The sequence below is a fragment of the Schistocerca gregaria genome, chromosome 5 (genome assembly GCF_023897955.1).
Source record: "Schistocerca gregaria isolate iqSchGreg1 chromosome 5, iqSchGreg1.2, whole genome shotgun sequence".
Classification (NCBI taxonomy): domain Eukaryota; kingdom Metazoa; phylum Arthropoda; class Insecta; order Orthoptera; family Acrididae; genus Schistocerca; species Schistocerca gregaria.
This window is the reverse complement of record NC_064924.1, coordinates 354,896,309-354,915,484: the sequence shown is the minus strand read 5'-3', so window position 1 is coordinate 354,915,484 and position 19,176 is coordinate 354,896,309. Positions and strand designations below refer to the sequence as shown.

Sequence of the window (19,176 nt, the reverse complement as noted above, 5' to 3'; positions counted from 1 at the left end):
TGCACAGTGTGGTGTGCTGACCCATGACTAATCTGTAAAAATGCTGCCGTGTCATTCAGTGTCACTCGGCGGTTTTCCCTAGGGCTTCAACTGCTGCAATGTTCTGTGGAGTCGCAACTCGTTGTCCCTGAGCTGGAGGAGGAGCATCTTCCACTGAAGGCACACCTTTGCGTACTTCCTACTCCATTAGTAGACTTGCTGCTGTGACAAACATGCATCACCGTACTGAACCTCCATTCGTCGATGAATGTCAGTAGATTTCAGACCTTCATTAAGCAAACACCGAGTAACAGAACGCTGTTCTTCCCTGGTGCAGGTAGCAAGTGGGGTGGCCATATTTATACTGATACTGCGACGGTATGTGTGCATCTGCACTATGCTGCCACCTACAGGTCATTTTGCACGCTGTTTGTAGCGCGCTTACCAACGTACAGGACAACGGCGCCAAATTTCGATTAGTTATTACAAATTTAAGGTATTCATTTGGCTCACCCTCGTACTTATTGTATAACTTCCGTAGAAAGACACTGATGGTATCCGCAGTCGAAGAGACCAACATGAAGTAACTTGTGAAAGATATGCAACACATCTAATGCACCGGTAACGCAGTTACTATCTTAACTGACAAAGGCTATTGGGAAAACTGGTGTAGACTACAGTTACTTATGGCGGTTAGCCTACGGTAGTTTTACACCTGCACTCGAAAGGTGAGGGAAGCCGGTGAGGTGTGGGGTGGGTGCACGGGCCAGCCGGCGTGGCGCCCGAGTGGCCCACGGCCGGGCAGGCGCAGTGGCGGCGGAGGCGGCGGCGGCGGCGGCCCTCCCGCGCGTGGCCCACGCCTCGCCTTCCAGTAGCGCAGCGCGCGCCGACCCGCCCGCTATGGACTGCGGCTGGCGTCGCTGGCCGCCCCCCCAGCAGCATGGCGACGGCGACCGCGGCGGCGACGGCGACGGCGACGCTCAGCGGCGGCGGGCCCGGCGCAGCGGCGGCGGCGGCGGCGGCGGCGGCGGCTGGGCCGCAGGGGGCCGCTAGCGCCGGCGGATACGGCGCCGCCTCCGCGCCCGCCCCCATAGACGACCACAAGGCGCACGCGGTACGTCACCAAGCTCCCCTGCTGCGGCGCCTGCCTGCTGCTCTCGCACTCCGGCGGAATTATACGCTACCCTTTTGCGTGCTACGTGCTAGAAGGCTGTCTATTACTGTACCGTCGTTCGAACCGTTCTTCGGTGCTTCGTCTCTCCCAGACCCTGCTGTGTTTACGTAAGAACTAGCGAGGTTACACAGGAGAACAACGGAGGCAAGGTCTCCCAGCAAGTGGAGACAGTCACAGAAATACTTAACAAGACTATGATGGATAGTACAGGAACTACACTCACGGAATCACCTGAAGCCAGCACTCTTTTTATTTAGTTAACTAGGACTTCTAGTAATGACTATAGGCAAAGAGTCGCATAATCTTGTTACGCATATAATTTAATTCTAACTTTGTATGTCAACCGAGATGCTTAAGTACGTATGTATTATTTTTAAGGAAGGATGTACTTTTTAGAACAGCATCGAACTCTCTTGAAAACAAGCGTACAATAACATTTCTTATTTTTGGCGCTGAGACTTTTCGCAAAGACGTTTCGACTCTGTCTACATTCCAAGGGCCAAAGTTAGATGCTCATATTCTACTTACTTGTTTTGTTATTTACACGATAATTTATTTCCTCGGCTTCTCCGAACTGATATGGCCAAGCTGATGTCATTTGCTACGGAATACAGGTACCAGTAACACAATAAAGTGATGGTCTTCAACAGCTGTGATGAACTCCAGTGCAGATGACGAAAACGTAGCTACAATGAAGTCTTTCTACGTATTAACATTTCCCAATTAACGTTTCTTGACTGGGGCCACAATATGTAAGCTTTAAAAAAGACATTATGGTTGCCTTTAACTTTAAAAACTATTTATTAAAAAAATAGCCATTTCGGTTGTGTCGTCATTATCTAGCGGAGAACTGCGGAACTCGAAAAAATAATGTTAGTTGCATTTAGATAATTTCATGAATATCAGTGCTGCATAATGAAGTAACACATCGTTCAAATGGTAAGGTTCATAATTCAAACAACAAAAAATGTTTATTTGAATCATACCACGATTCTTACAATCTATCTTCACTTCGTTGTTTCCTTTTTGAGACATCGTTTTGTATTTGTTACTAGTTTGCTGCACAAGGACACAAAGAAACTTTTTGCCACTATTTGTTAAAATTTACTATAGATATACATCTTTTTACCTCTGTCGAAACATTTATGAAAAAGTTTTTTATTATTAAAATGCGGAACATGGCGAAAACTTACGTTTTGTTATGAATTTTAAAACTGATACGTCTATGGACGTGCACTGTATCAATCTGCAAGGGTTTTCTTACGAATTTAAAAATCAACAAATTTGTAACAAGAACACAGAGTGACTTTGTTACACAGACTCACACAGCACGGAACTTTCGACCACTTTTCAACTTTTAATAACTTTAAAACCTTTTCACAAATGTTTTCATAGAGGTCAAAAAACTAAATGTCTAGTAAATTTTACCAAATACTGGACGAAACCAATAACCAGTGCGATACGAGGCCCCAGTAAGGAAACAACGAAACGTGTAAAAACCATCTGAAAATACGAAACCAGTCACGATTTGATTCAAAAAACCCTTTTAAATCATATCTGTGGCTGGTTGTTCTTCCAGTTATAAACCTTATAGTATTACAGCAACGCTTCTTCAAGTGTTAATTTTCGACAAAATAGTGTACTCACATCATACTTCAAAAACGTCAAAACTTAGAAAATATTTGACATGTTTAAAAGTCATCAACAAGTCCATAGGGTGAGTATTTAACTGGAAAAAGTGTCTCCATTAAGCGAGAAAGATAGTTCCTACGAAATAGAGATGGCAAATAATTATACACACTGTAACCGTTGTTGTCACATGACGCATAATAATAATAAACCACTTCAAATGAAAACTGTATTTTTTGTTTCCTGTTGTAGGAGATCATAAGCTATTGAAGAAACATCTGCTATCTGAGCATCTTTATAAAAACTTGTAATTCAGGGCTCTGTACTATAATGCCATAACATTATTTACGGAAGAGTGTGTGAAACTTACTTACCATGGTGAGACGAAAAAGAATTTAAGTCATAAGTATTAAAGGACTTCAGAGTAGCTTTTATGCACGTAACTTACAGAAAACTGGTCAGTGATAGTAATATATACCGCGTTACGCATGAATAAATTATAACAGAAGCGCTGAATATGAACTACACAACTGCAAAAAATAAATTTTATTATACGAAGTAGTTCGAACGTTGACTGAATTAATAAAAAAATTAAAATTATAAGTAAAATAAATATGAATGTTGGAGCAATTCCCATCCCATACGCAACACTGATTGTAGACGATATTTAAACATTGTAAACTGTCACTGCTTTCTAAGTAGTTGAAACAGTGGAAATTTGCAGTTTACTGCATTCATTTTTGTCTGAAGTTTACTCAATATGAAATCTGTATAGCAGCGCAAGTTTTGTATATAGTACTTAAAATTGTTTAGCTTGATTTTCTGTCTTCATCTAGTGAGTACATGTATTTTTTGCCTGGCGTGTCCAAATTATTATTCACATATTTCATAACAGTGTGTAGGTATAGTTGAATCCTGCGTTTGTTGGGATGGTACTGGGTATCGGTTGTTTGTTTATTAGAACGCCTTAGGAAACGTCTATTCGTCCCACACCGGTATACTACTCAGTTTTACAGGATTCTTATCAAGTTTCATCACAAAGTGAAATTGACAAATATGAAACATTGCGGCGCGATTAGTCACAAGCTCGTTCAGTTGACGAGAGAGAGAGAGAGTCGCAGATATTCGTGGGAATCACAAGCTTGTTTAATTTCGAGAGAGAGAGAGAGAGCCGCAGATACTGCTAGAAATGAGAAGTAGGAAGCTGTCACAGTGTGCGTGAAGTCATACAAGAGGGTTTCAGGATATCAACCACTTCCAGGTATAGTTTCCTTATAGATCGTGCAGATGAAATTAAAGCAATCACCAGCTCACGGAGAGGCGTTCAAGCAAACTTTTCATGTGTCCATCCCTCAACTGCATAGGAACAACACATTGATGTATGGCACTGTGTAAAGTACCTCGTGCAGAAAAGTTTATACGTATTCGCTAGGTATATCAGTATCTCTATAGAAATTTCGAGTTAGAATGACTATATGTTGAATTTCATAAGAAGCTTGCTTACTGACCAGAACGGTACAATGAGAATTGTTAGAAGGTGCATGACGGCTTACTGGAAGTTGTTCCTCCCGCAAATATAATACGAATGGGAGAAATTATTCTGGTGCACTATTTGCACATGTCATTCACCTTACGATGCTTTTGAAACAGTGTGATTGAAATAGGTAACTCCACTCAGACTTTCTAAAGTATCTCATACAAAAAATATTAGCCGAAACCCAGCATAGCTCTGTTACCAAAAGAATAAACGTTCAGCTCAACATAATAGTGATACCGAATGAGTAAGGACTAATGTATTCACATTTTTCGTTGAACGCTATTTTTCTTTGAAAGTGTTCCCATCCGGTAATTCAACATGGTTTCCTTGTATCTCACTGCGTTAATTAATCATCGTTTTCATTTCTATGTCTGAAGCTTCCCTTTATGTCATGGAATGTTGGCTACACCCAAAAATATGCTATTGAGATTAGTGATTCATTTATCTCCAGCATTCCGACAGTGAAAATCTAAAAGCACACAACGTTGTCCTAATAACTGCAATATTAATTGGCTAAACAAACAGTCTGAATATCGAGCCTGGCCATTTTGCACAAAATAAGCTCGAAAACATAACCCATTGGCTTGTAATGTATATACGTTCACTTTAAGGCCTGATGCAATCGCTTTCACTAGTTCTAGGCAAGACATGTGGCGAGTAAGCCCGGGGTGCAGTCGCCAGCAGTTCCTACCGCCAAATTGTCAATCAAGTTTTAATCTGATATGAACTATTCTACTACTCTGTGTTTTAACAAGCAATTAGTTGTGAGACACTGGTGATTAAATAAGATAATCGACCAAGAAAAGGAAACAAGTTAATAATTATAGACACACCACTACGGTAGTGTCATCTGCAGAAATATCATAGTAAATGTTAATGGAAGATCGGTATTGAACTTTTCTTTTGTTTTTAGCGACAGCACAACCTAAACAACAACGATACCAATAGTCAGGTGTCCGGAACTAGTGCAAACACCAAATAACGTTCCTGAAGTGAAAGAAAGCCTACATAATCGCGTCGCTGTCTACCTGTGCAACTAGTAATCAGATGGTAACCATGTCTATACACAATAAAAGTGAGCTTCATCTTTTTGGTTTTTGTTGTAAGCCTGCCGCTGACTTCTAAATGAAATGCTTTGCGGAGAACCTCAGTCTTTCGTTTCTTCAGATGATGCAATTTTCAGCCTGGCAAAGTATGTTTCTTTTTTGGATCAAGCACCACCGTGCTTCAGATATTCGTCATCAACAGCGACTAATAACGTCATCAGAAGATCAAAACAAACTGCAAAACGATTTAAAAAACATATCTGAATGGTGCTAAAATTGGCAAAAAAGTGGCTCAGAGCACTATGGGACTTAACTTCTGAGGTCATCAGTCCCCTAGAACTTCGAACTATTTAAACCTAACTAACCTAAGGACATCACACACATCCATGCCCGAGGCAGGATTCGAACCTGCGACCGTAGCGGTCGCGCGGTTCCAGACTGCAGCGCCTAGAACCGCTCGGCCACCCTGGCCGGCTTAAAATTGGCATTTGACCTTAAATAACGAAAAGTGTGAGGTCGTGCACATGAGTGCTAAAAGGAATCCGTTAAACTTCGGTTGTAGGATAACTCAGTCAAATATAAAGACCATAAATTCCACTAAATACCTAGAAATTACAATTACGAACAACTTAAATTAGAAGGAACACATAGAAAATGTTGTGGGGAAGGCTAACCAAAGATTGCGTTTTATTGGCAAGACACTTAGAGAATGTAACAAATCTACTAAGGAGACTGCCTACACTACGCTTGTCCGTCCTCTTTTAGAATACTATTGCGCGGTATGGGATTCTTACCAGATAGCACTGACGGAGTACACGGAAATAGTTCAAAGAAGGTCAGCACGTTTTGTATTATCGCGAAATGTGGGAGTGCCACTGAAATGATACAGGATTTTGGGCTGTACATCGTTAAAAGAAAGGCGACGGAATCTTCTCGCGAAATTCCAGTCAGCAACTTTCTCCTCCGAGTGTGAAAATATTTTGTTGACACCTGCATACATAGGGAGAAACGATCACCACGATGACATAAGGGAAATCAGAGCTCGTATGGAAAGATATAGCTGTTCGTTCTTTCTGGGCGCTATACGAGGTTAGAATAATAGAGAATCGTGAAGGTGGTTCGATGAACCCTCTACCGGGCACTTAAATATCATCTGCAGAATATCGATGAAGATGTAGATGTATTAAGATGAGCAGCCAAAGCGTAATGTCGAGACTGGTGCAATTTCCGGGCCACTGTGTTGTCACGGTGGCAGTAGAACTGCTTTTGTTGTGTACTCCATGTTGTATACGCTCGTGAATAAAGTTGGCGATTGGGTATTCGATTGTGAGCTCTTGAACATACAAGCAAAACTGATTCTGCAAGCGGTCCTTTACTTGTGTATCGACATCAGCCAAGCGAATCCCAATCTTGTCGGCTATGTCATATGGTAACAAATCAAACTTCCACGTGTCTCAAGTAGGTATCTTATGTCAACTGAAGTTGCTTAGAGGCACTTAAACTGCAATTTTAGTAATGCACAAATCGCACTTGGGGGAAGAAAATTACTCCGATAGCCCGAAATCTTCCGAACCACTCCAATTCAAACGCCCCCAGTGGCACTATAAGTCTCTAAACGCGTCCATCATTTTACACAGAAGTATGATTAACACGTGTAACTGGAAATAGTGATCAGGTTCAATTGAGACGACGCACAGGTGCATAGCCTAACGCGACATGAATTAATTTTTAGATGATAAGCATGTCATCATTTAGACTACATAGTGCCCGACGTACTACTTTCGATTGAAGATGCAAATTACTGTAATTAGTTACATTTACTGTCTTTCCTGTTATGCATTTCAGATAACTAAACCTTCATCACCAGGTGTACTTATTTCAATTAAAAAGCATGGTCGATTTCTATCTACAACTTTTCGCTAGTAGCCTGTGATACTGTGCTTGAGTGGTCGCAGGCTCATTTTCCTATCGTACTTCCGTCACACACATTTTTATAAAATAGAAAATGTAGAAATATAGAACCATTCTTTCTATAAACTAGAAAGTCCAAGTTGATTAAAAACGGTAGGAAAAAGAGCCTGTGATCATTGAAAGACCGTGCCACAGCTCACTCACAAAAGTCTTACGAAGTTTCGATATCTCGAAAGATTGTGAAATTACAGGAGGCTCTGAAGGGAGTTCTAAGCTATGTGAATACTACTCCCGACATACACATTGCCACAGGTTAGCATTTATAATAGACGAAAGGCAGACGTACAGATGACCAGCATTTTTAAAAATGCTATCAATATTCCTGGATGGAGAACGTGGATTGTAGTTGATTCTACTTCTGTGTATGTAAAAGCTATGGATATTTCCTTTCGCCTGTACGGGACTAAATAGTGCTAGGCGAAAGTATTCTACCTTGGAACGCTTTTCAGACAGTCCAGAACTTTAATAGAAGTTTAAATTATTTTCTTATTTTGTTTTTAAATAATGGCTTGCATTTATTGTGTGCTACAGTCGTCTTCTTGAATTACAAAAACTGCCTCAGAAAAGAAGATTTTTCCAAATGTGGAAATATGTTTCCAGGTACAACAGGACCATGTACCTAGGAACGAATATTTTACTGAAATGTTCAAAAGCATTGCAATTGATAAAACCTTGTCCGTTACATTATTACTCTACTACACATTAGGAATCAGTAAACGAAGTCAAATCAAGTAGAAGGAGTATTAAAATCGGTTACAAGTTAAATGCGTTTTGAAATAAAAGCTATTGGAAACGAACTAAAATTGTTAATACATTAAAAAAATTGAGTTCATTTGGCAATATCCCGTGATCCACAGTAGAAGACTTCTCCGTTCCGAGGTACACGATGGTACGCGACCGACGAAATATAGCCTAACCGTCCGCACTTTATGTAACTAGTTTTAAAAAATATATCGAAATGTACTTATCATAAAAACTTTAAACTGAAGAATTAACAATATTTTCCAAATAATTTTATGTGTTATTCAGCATTTAAATACGTAGCAATTAATTTAGTTGCAAATGCTGCACAAAACACGACCTCAAGTCATAAACAACAAAAACTGTGAAAATGGCGGAGGTCTCCTTTGTGACATTTCTTTCCTTCGTGTGATTCTAAAGCCGCTCATTAGATTTAAGTACGGGACAAGAAACATCACATGTTCCTAAATATACCACTCTCAAGGTACAACTGCTCCATAACATGCATCCCCCTACCATAGCCTCAATGAAGACGAGGCGGAAAGCCCTAGCACACAAGCATTAAGATAAATATTTGTTAACTGAAGCAAAGAAGCAGTCGAGAACAAATATTTGGGCTGCAGATAAAAGACAATTCATATTTTGTGTGTCCAAGCGAAGTACACTAACTCTAAATTTTCAAAAACCAACTCGTTGTTATATGTAAATCTGAATCAACATAATAGGTCTACTTTTATGTGTTTTGTATTATTATTTGAGTCATCAGTTTTATGAGTGCGGCATGCCACGAATTCTTCTCCTGTGTCAATCTCTTCATCTCAAAGTAGCACTTGCAATATACATCCTCAATTATTTGCTGGATGTATTTCAACCTCTGTTTTCCTCTACAGTTTTTACCTTCTACAGCACCCTCTGGTACCATGGAAGTCATTCCCCGATATCTTAGCATATGTCGTATCATCGTGTCCCTTCTCCTAGTCAGCGTTTTCCACATATCTCTTTCCTCTCCGATTCTGCGCAGAACCTCCTCATTACTTACCTTATCATTCCACCCAATTTTCACCATTCGTCGCAAGCACCACATCTCAAATACTTCGATTCTCTTCTGTCCCGGTTTTTCCACAGTCCCTGTTTCACTGTAAAACAATGCTGTGCTCCAAACGTACATTCTCAGATATTTCTTCCAAAAATTAAGGACTATGTTTCATACTAGTAGACTTCTCTTGGCCAGGAATGCCCTTTTAGCCCGTGCTAATCTGCTTTTGATGTCCTCATTGCTCCGTCCGCCATCGGGTATTTTGCTGCCAAGGTAGCAGAATTCCTTAACTTCATCTTCTTCATGACCATCAATCCTGATGTTAAGTTTCTCGCTGCTCTCATTTCTGATACTTCTCATTACTTTCGTCTTTCTTCGATTTACTCTCAATTCGTACGATGTATTTATTAGACTGTGCGTTCCATTCAGCAGATCATGTAATTCTTCTTCCCTTTCATTCAAGGCAGCAATATCATCAGCGATTCGTATCATTAATATACTTTCAACTTGATTTTTAATCCACTCCTGAACCTTTTTTTATTTCCATAGTTTCTTCTTCGATGAACAGATTGAACAATAGGGGGGAGGAATACATCCCTGTCTTCCACCCTTTTTAATCCGACCACTTCGTTATTGGTCGTCCACTCTCATTATTACCTCTTGGATCTTGCACATATTGTATATTACCCATCTCTCCCTGTAGCTTACCCCTTTTTTCTGAATTTCGAACATGTTGCACCATTTTACATTGTCGAAGGCTTATTCCTGGTTGACAAATCCTATGAGAGTGCCTTGATTTTTTCAGTCTTCCTTCCATTATAAACCACAACGTCAAAATTGCCTGTCTGGTTCCTTTACCTTTCCTAAATGCAGACTGATCGTCATCTAACACATCCTCAGTTTTTATCCATTCTTCTGCATATTTTTCTTGACAGCAACTTGGATGCATAAGCTGTTACGCTGACTGTGAGATAACTTTCGCGCCTTTTAGCTCTTGTAGTCTTCAGAATTGTCTGGACGATATTTTTTTCGAAAGTCAGATAGTGTGTATCCAGACACATACATTTCAATCACCAACTTGAATAGTCGGTTTGTCGCCAGTTTACCCCATGATGTTAGAAATTCCATCGAAATTTCTATCTATCCCTTCTGCCTTATTTGATCTTAAGTCCTTCAAAGCTCTGTTAAATTCTGATCCCCCATCTCTTCTGGACCGACTCCTGTTTATTCTTCTATCACATCAGACAAATCTTACCTTTCATAGACGCCTTGAAATGTACTTTTTCCACGTATACGCTCTTTTCTCTGCATTTAATAGTGGAATTCCCGTTGCACTCTTAGTGTTACTACCCTTCCTTTTAATTTCACCGAGAGTTGTTTTGACCTTCCTATATGGTGAGTCAGTCCTTCCGACAATTATTTCTTTTTTCGATTTCTTCACAATTTTAATGCAGTCATTTCGTTTTAGAGTCCTTGCACTTCCTATTAATTCATTCCTTAGCAACTTTTGTATCTATATTCCTGAATTTACCTGAACATTCTTGTACTTCCTTCTTTTGTCAATCAACTGATGTATTTCTTTCCAACTTTGTGATTGTCATTTTTAGAAATGTCCATTCCTCTTCAACTGAACTGCTATCTGAGCTATTCCTTATTGCTGTATCTGTAGCCTGAGAGAACTTAAAGTGCATTTCATCATTTATTAGTACTTCCGTATCCCACTTCTTTGTGTATTTATTCTTCCTTGTCCCAAACCCTCTCTACCCTTCTTTCCTATTCATATCGAGACCTACTCCTGTTATACCATTTTCTGCTGCTATTGATACCACTCTATACTCATCTGACGAGAAACCCTTGTCTTCTATCCATTTCACTTCACTGACCGCTACTATAACTAGCTCGAGCCTTTGCATCTACTTACCAATGACACATATGTTGCACCAATGAGACATATGTTGTTAACGGACCATCGATAACTTCATAACGGAGTTTTTAAGGTGCTTCCTCGTACTGCTAGTTCTTTCCCCCAATTCTGGGAGATCTAGCTTGTCACAGGACTTGAGACAGAACCGTAGAGGTTCCAGCATGTATCGTTTGGAAGAAAAGGTAACAGAACTGTCACGAGCGTAGATTTGTAATAGTGGTACGCTATGTTTTCCAATTGAATGTCCTGTATAGAGTCCTCTCGATTGAACACCTACTGATTGTATTTTTCAATGAAAAATGTAAAATGTGTTTTGAAGTTCAGTAGCAGGTATTGAGTTTTCGTTTGTTGGAAGAGCTGATATTTTCCATTTCGCAAAGCTTGTGTTTCCTTGAAATTGTGTGCACTATCTTAATCTGTCGACGACCCGTTCATAGCTACCTGCGAAGATGGGTTAAACGTAAAACTATTTATATTCTTTACAGTAAGCGGTTCCAACTATCTTTCACCTAAATACACCAATTAGTTTGTCTTTCTCAAATATTTGCCATACGAAAATCACTAACAAATATTTCAGATGAGCTGCACGATAGCTTAAAGTTGTAGAAATTATCGGACATGACACATATTCAAAGACTACAAAACAAATTAATTGTGTATACGTGAAAGTAGTCAGTGTTATGGTATAGTACATCTGTAAGGGCATCACATAAGTATTCAGAATTGCGCTACTGACTGCATTCATCAGAGAATTTTCGCACTAGATTTGTTACACAATCGCGTTATGCAAACCAGCAATCATTTACACACAGAGACTTGGATAGAAACATTTAATTATTAGTCTTTGACTAACTACAATTTATTTTCAACCTTGTTGATAAGTTATCGTGAGATATTTCAGTTTAAATGTGAGTATTTTAAAGTATCTTTAGAACTATTGAGTTGGACGGTTTTGTTCAATAATTAATAGTGCTATACATTTCTGTTATCAGTTGTATAATATAATAGACAAAGTTCGATGTCATTTTGCTAAGCGTAGTATCGGCTTTGGTTCTATTTTAAACTGAAAACTGCAATTATTCGAACTCAGACAACTTTCACCATGATTCTCGTCGGAGCAAAGAGCTTAAAACCTCATACTATGCATGAATTGTGATCTTATACAATACATAAACAGTCGAATAGACTGAAACCGAGTTGGATAAAACGACATGTTGTATGTACTGCATAAAGAGACAACTAGCGTCACAAGTGTTTCTCGTAAATTCTTCAAATAGTAGGATGATGCATCTAAGCAATGGTAAATTGCCATTAATTTTCTTTGTGAGCTTCCTACTGCTATTCAAAGAATGCTCGTCTGGTGAGCCAAAAAGTGACAATTACTAACCAAACAGTGTAATTCTAATCATACAATGCTGGCTGTCACGGTCGGCACTTGCGTTCTATAAGTATTAGGCCATGGTGTGGTCCATGGCTTAATTTTTTGCCTCATGTTCGTCTTCCCATGTTGGAACATCGTCAGTGCCTATAACAACTCAGCTATAGTTATAAGCTCAGCAAGCCGAACCAGGGAATGTGCGGTTCGTGACGTCATGAGCCCGCTGTCTAATATCTCGAAGTCGCACCGATGTGTGCCATGGAGCTTCATTTACACTGATAAGTCAAATAAGTATGACCACTGCCGTCGTGACGTTGGATGCCGCCTGGTGCTCCTGCGGGCACGGACGCCGTAACAAACCCAAGCAAACATTTCGGCTGCAAATGGAGAAACCCATTGACATAAGCGACTTTGACAAAGGGCAGATTCACATTACGCAGAGCCTATGAACCTGTAACTCAGAAACGGCGAAGCTGGTCTAATGTTCACGTGCTACAGTCGTGAGCATCTACGGAAGGAGGTAGACGGACAATGGAACAACCCCTAGCTGATAAATGGTTGGACGTCCACGACACTTAGTAGAATGTGGAGTTTGGAGGCTGCCTTCTCTGTAAAGATGGTGATCTGTGGCGTCTCTGCCGAAAGAGCACAATGTTGGTGCAAGCACAATTATTTCTGGGCATACCGTGAGTCGTAGATTGTTGGACATGGATCTCCGCAGGAGACCACCCCTACGTGTTCACGTGTTGACTCAGTGACAACGTCAATTACAATTTCAGTGGGCACAGGACCATCTAGATTCGACCGTCGATCAATGGAAACGTGTCGGTTCTTCTGGTGAATCCATTTTTTACTACACAGGGTCGATGGTCGTCTCCAGAAACGCCGTCATCAAAGTGAACGGCGACCCAACGTGCAGCGCTCCACCGTGGGAGCAGTATTATGCTATGGGAGACATTCTCCTGAGCTTGCATGGGGCCTGTTGTAGTAATCGAGACACGCTGGCAGCTGCAAACCATCTGCATCCCTTCAAGCTTGATGTCTTTCCAGACGGCGATGTCGTACTTCATCAGTATAATTTTCCACGTCTCGGAGCCTGAACCTTGCTATAGTGGTTTGAGGAGCATTATAGTGAAGACAGCTAATCTCTCGGCGACCAATTTCGTCTAATGTAAATCTTATGGAACCCATCTGGGTCGCTACCAGACGCCATCACCGTGTACGCAGATCAGCGGTCCGTTATTTAACTGAATTACATGACGTGTGCATAGACATCTAACGCCACAAACCTCCACAACCCTACCAACAGACTGTCGGATTCTTGATAAGCACAATCAGTCATATATTTCCCTTCAGTGACGGAAAAAAAGTCTATTACGTAGGTGGTCATAATGTTTTGGCTCATCAGTGTATACTGACATGGGTACCTTATGAACTTCCCTTCGCCTATTTGAATCATATTGACAGGACTCTAGCATATGTAAACAGGGGAATGCTTCTCTCAACCGTTTGTGAGAAAATCGAGTTTGAAAATTTTATGCGTGCTTGCAACCTTTGAAGGGTCGTTCGTATTCAAGAAGCCGACTGAGTACGCGCGTAGTTTTTTCATTAAGGGCGAGATCGGCGGATCGGAGAAGTCCTTTGGTATTAGACGTGTTTTTTAAGTAAGCACCGTTTTGACATTAAAAAAAGCTGTGCCAAGATATCTCAAAAATTTTAATTTTATATGAAAGCCTGTACCTTAATCTACGCACTTTCGCCATTACAGTTTTGATTCTTCCTTGTTTACGTTGTGTACTGAGTGTTTTAAGATGCCTCCTATATCGTGAGTCCCGCCGACTGTGAAGTACAGGCTGTGCTAAAGGCCTAAAAGCGATCGATATTCATCGCGAGATCTGTGCAGTTTACGGAGAAAACATTATGAGTGATGGAATGGTAAGAAAGTGAGTGAGATGATTTAAAGATGGCCGCACAAATGTGCATGATGAACAACGATCGTTAATGAAAGTTTGGTGCAGGAAGTGGACAATAAGGTGAGGGAAAACAGACGCTTTACGATTTCCTCTTTGCGGGGTGACTTTCTTAATGTTTCTCGTAGTGTTTTTTATGACATTGTGACCGACCATTTGAATTACCGAAAATTGTGCGCTCATTGGGTACCGAAAATGTTGACGGATGTGCACAAAGCAAAACGGTTAGACAGTGCATTGACTTTACTTGAGCGGCACCACAACGACGGCGATGATTTCTTAAGCCAAACTGTTATGGGCGATGAAACATGGGTGGCCTACGTCACACGAGAATCACAGCAACTGTCCATGGAAGTTGAGCAAGGGCATAGTTTTGCTGTAAGACAATGCGCGTCCGCATATGGCGAATCAGACCAAAGACCTCATCACACCTTTTTGATGGGAAACTCTAGATCTTCCTCTGTACAGCCCCGATCTTGGGCCCAGTGACTACCATCCGTTCCTGCACTTGAAACCCCTGGGCGGTCAGCATTTTCAAGACGATGACGAAGTCAAAACAGTGGTGATGCAGTGGTAAACAAGTCAGGCGGCAGACTTCTATGAGGAGGGTATTCAAAAACTGGTACAACGTTTTGATGAGTGCCTCAATATTGACGGAAATTATGTAGAAAAGGAGATTAAGTTACAAGCTTTCGTGTAAAAATAAAATTATTGAGATATCTTAGTACCTTTTTTTTAAATTTCAAAACAGTACTTATTTAAAAAACACGCCTCGTACATTTTTAGCGCCATTTAACTCTAACGAAAGATTTTTAAGATTGTGCAAATTATGAAATTTCTTTCTGGATGCTCTCTCGCTAGACTGACGACCCTAATCTTGTAATAGTGCGGAACAAAGTCTCTGTCCATTTTCTCTTACTTCTCTCCGGGCTCGTAATTGTCTGAAGATAAAACGACTTCTTCGTTTTCTTCAAACAGAAAGCCTTTGTCGATTTATTGCTCTGTAATTAGTTCATCTTGTATCGCGAGATGTTTCTCCGCTACAATTTCAAAGACGTTGTAAAATATATCTTCTGCAGTACCCGTGGGTTTTGGTGTTATTACTACTGAACAATTCAAAACGACGAAATTGTTTTGGAGAAAGAGCTGTACGCTGTATATGACTGTCGTTATTAATCGCACATTTGAAACTTCTCTCTAAAGCGATTCGTGTTTACAAGGTCTCCTTGTATTTTGCTCAAGAATTGCCATGCAGGTCACTACATTTAATCGTAAAATAGGACGTCTTGGGGCTTTGTGAAGCAATTATCTCGGGAGCTGATATACGAATGAATGTGTTATCTGGGTTTGTGAATGTTAACTTTCTCCGACAACCAACCGAAAGCCGTTTGCTCACATGCTGTTTCTAGAGATTCAAAGCTACGTGCAGGAGAACCTGGAAAATGGGTTCAAACTGTGAGTCACACTCATAATAAATCTGTCGTTAGAATTACATTGAAAAAGAACGACAGCCACACACACACACACACACACACACACACACACACACCACAGAAGTATAAAGCATATCAGACTAAGCGCTTACTCGCTTGGCTAGGAACTCCTTGCATACAAGCGACCATACAAGGGTTATAAGAAAGCCTCAAATTTTCAAACTAGATTTTCTCGTAAACGGTTGAGGGTTACGTATTCCTGTATGCTTATTTTGAAATTCTAGTCATGTTCTACACGCCCTGTGAATAGAATCAAATCGGCGAGGGGAATTCCGTGCGTTCCCTTTGTGAGCCCATATTTCCCTAACCTCAATATGGATTCTTTTCTGCTACAGTTGTTTTTTGTTTTGAATTTCTATGATCTCTTTGTGCATCCAAGCATAATAATGGATCGATCTTTATAAAAATATGATAACGGATAAACGAATTTGGTGGTTCCCTGGTCCCATTTCAGTTTAATGGTCTTTTTGAGATCGTAACTGCTATCTGAGATGTTATAGCCTCTGCCGAGCATTGGAAAACTAGACTTTAGGCACAAAAATATGCCCTAATACCCGTAACACAAGTAACACCGAAATGTATGATTCCAGCCCCTTTGAGTACTAGCTACTATCGCTTTGTAGAAATCTTCTTTCAGTACCTTCAAATATTATGCACATTCCGTTTACAATACACATAACCCATACTTTTTTTGTATTATTTGATTTTGAACCGTCATAGATTTATTTATGTGACATACAGGGTGTTTCAAAAATGACCGGTACATTTGAAACGGCAATACAAACTAAACGAGCAGCGATAGAAATACACCGTTTGTTGCAATATGCTTCGGACAACAGTACATTTTCAGGCAGACAAACTTTCGAAATTACAGTAGTTACAATTGTCAACAACAGATGGCGCTGCGATCTGGGAAACTCTATAGTACTATATTTTCCATATATCCACCATGCGTAGTAATAATATGGCGTAGTCTCTGAATGAAATTACCGGAAACCTTTGACAACGTGTCTGGCGGAATGGCTTCACATGCAGATGAGATGTACTGCTTCAGCTGTTCAATTGTTTCTGGATTCTGGCGGTACACCTGGTCTTTCAAGTGTCCCCACAGAAAGAAGTCACAGGGGTTCATGTCTGGCGAATAGGGAGGCCAATCCACGCCGCCTCCTGTATGTTTAGGATAGCCCAAAGCAATCACACGATCATCGAAATATTCATTCAGGAAATTAAAGACGTCGGCTGTGCGATGTGGCCGGGCACCATCTTGCATAAACCACGAGGTGTTGGCAGTGTCGTCTAAGGCAGTTTGTACCGCCACAAATTCATGAAGAATGTCCAGATAGCGTGATGCAGTAATCGTTTCGGATCTGAAAAATGGGCCAATGATTCCTTTGGAAGAAATGGCGGCCCAGATCAGTACTTTTTGAGGATGCAGGGACGATGGGACTGAAACATGGGGCTTTTCGGTTCCCCATATGCGTCAGTTCTGTTTACTGACGAAGCCGTCCAGGCAAAAATAAGCTTCGTCAGTAAACCAAATGCTGCCCACATGCATATCGCCGTCATCAATCCCGTGCACTATATCGTTAGCGAATGTCTCTCGTGCAGCAATGGTAGCGGCGCTGAGGGGTTGCAGCGTTTGAATTTTGTATGTATAGAGGTGTAAACTCTGGCGCATGAGACGATACGTGGACGTTGGCGTCATTTGGACCGCAGCTGCAACACGGCGAACGGAAACCCGAGGCCGCTGTTGGATCACCTGCTGCACTAGCTGCGCGTTGCCCTCTGTGGTTGCCGTACGCGGTCGCCCTACCTTTCCAGCACGTTCATCCGTCACGTTCCCAGTCCGTTGAAATATTTCAAACAGATTCTTTATTGTATCGCTTTTCGGTCCTTTGGTTACATTAAACCTCCGTTGAAAACTTCGTTTTGTTGCAACAACACTGTGTTCTAGGCGGTGGAATTCCAACACCAGAAAAATCCTCTGTTCTAAGGAATAAACCATGTAGTCCACAGCACACTTGCACGTTGTGAACAGCACACGCTTACAGCAGAAAGACGACGTACAGAATGGCGCACCCACAGACTGCGTTGTCTTCTATATCTTTCACATCACTTGCAGCGCCATCTGTTGTTGAAAATTGTAACTACTGTAATTTGGAAAGTTTGTCCGCCTGAAAAAGTACTGTTGTCCCAAGCATATTGCAACAAACGGTGTATTTCTATCGCTGCTCGTTTAGTTTTTATTGCCGATTCAAATATACAGGTCATTTTTGAAACACCCTGTATGAATGTAGCTGTCGCTCCTTACATTTTAAATTAACATAAACTTATTTGATAGTTTTCATTAGCACTGTAATACCAGTTTTACCTTTTTTATGATCTTCCAAAACGACTAGTGAGTATGGTTTACTAGTGAAGCCACGGAACTGAAAAGTACTCCGAATGCTGTTTTTCGTGTTCTATATGAGCCACTAAAAATGCTGAGGGATTTATGCATACTACGGACTGAGTCCCAACGAATAAACTTCTGTAGGCTGTGTTATGATCCAGTTGTAGGCTTGTCTTCGGTTTTGTTCCATCATTATCTCCCCATGGAACCCTCTTACGCCGATCGAGAGAATGATATGATAATGCTCGCATAATTCCAGTTCGGCTCACCACAACGACCTCCATGCTCCGATACTGTAAATAAGTGTCATTATTTTGCGGTAACATCGGTTTTGAATTTTAGATTCCCCGATAATGGGATGCAGATTGTCGAAACGTATCTGCATGCGACAACAGCTACATCTAATCTAATAAAGCCGGAATGGCACGGTCGGACGCTTCATGACATTACGATGGGCGAGCACGCCCCCTGTCACTTTCTACTCTGTTTACGCAGAGTTCGTCCGGTTCGATCCGAGCGGACAGGCAATGGCATCAGCTCTGAATACCTCAGAAAGTGCTAATGGGTACAACGAAACGTGAATGACTCACTACAGGGAAACTTGTTGATATCATCTACATTTCTGGGAATAGTGGCGGTTTTATAGATACCACGGAAACGGGTCTCCTTTCATCGATTATGTGTTGCTGTAAATTCAGGATATACCGCTCGATTATGAAATGGAAAGCTAGTTATTATTGCCGTGGGGATGCCTTATAATTAGGCACAGTAACTCATCGACCCAAAACTTGAGCTCTAGACGAAAATAATTACCTGCACAGTACAGCCTGCTTTTACATATCTGATGGCCGCTAAATCCTAGGTGCTGCTGAAAACTGAGTAAATAGCTTCCATGTACAACTCTCC

At 40.9% G+C, this 19,176-nt stretch overlaps 1 protein-coding gene across 1 annotated transcript in view; it reads left to right on the top strand.

Annotated features, from left to right (window-relative positions):
• Positions 1 to 856: 856 nt before the first annotated feature.
• LOC126272582 (uncharacterized) overlaps positions 857 to 19,176 on the top strand; it is a 454,888-nt gene continuing 436,568 nt past the window's right edge. Inside the window, exon 1 of the mRNA XM_049975508.1 lies at positions 857 to 1,093. Coding sequence (XP_049831465.1) covers positions 920 to 1,093 — 174 coding nt within the window. The 5' untranslated portion in view covers positions 857 to 919. The remainder of the gene's footprint in view (positions 1,094 to 19,176) is intronic.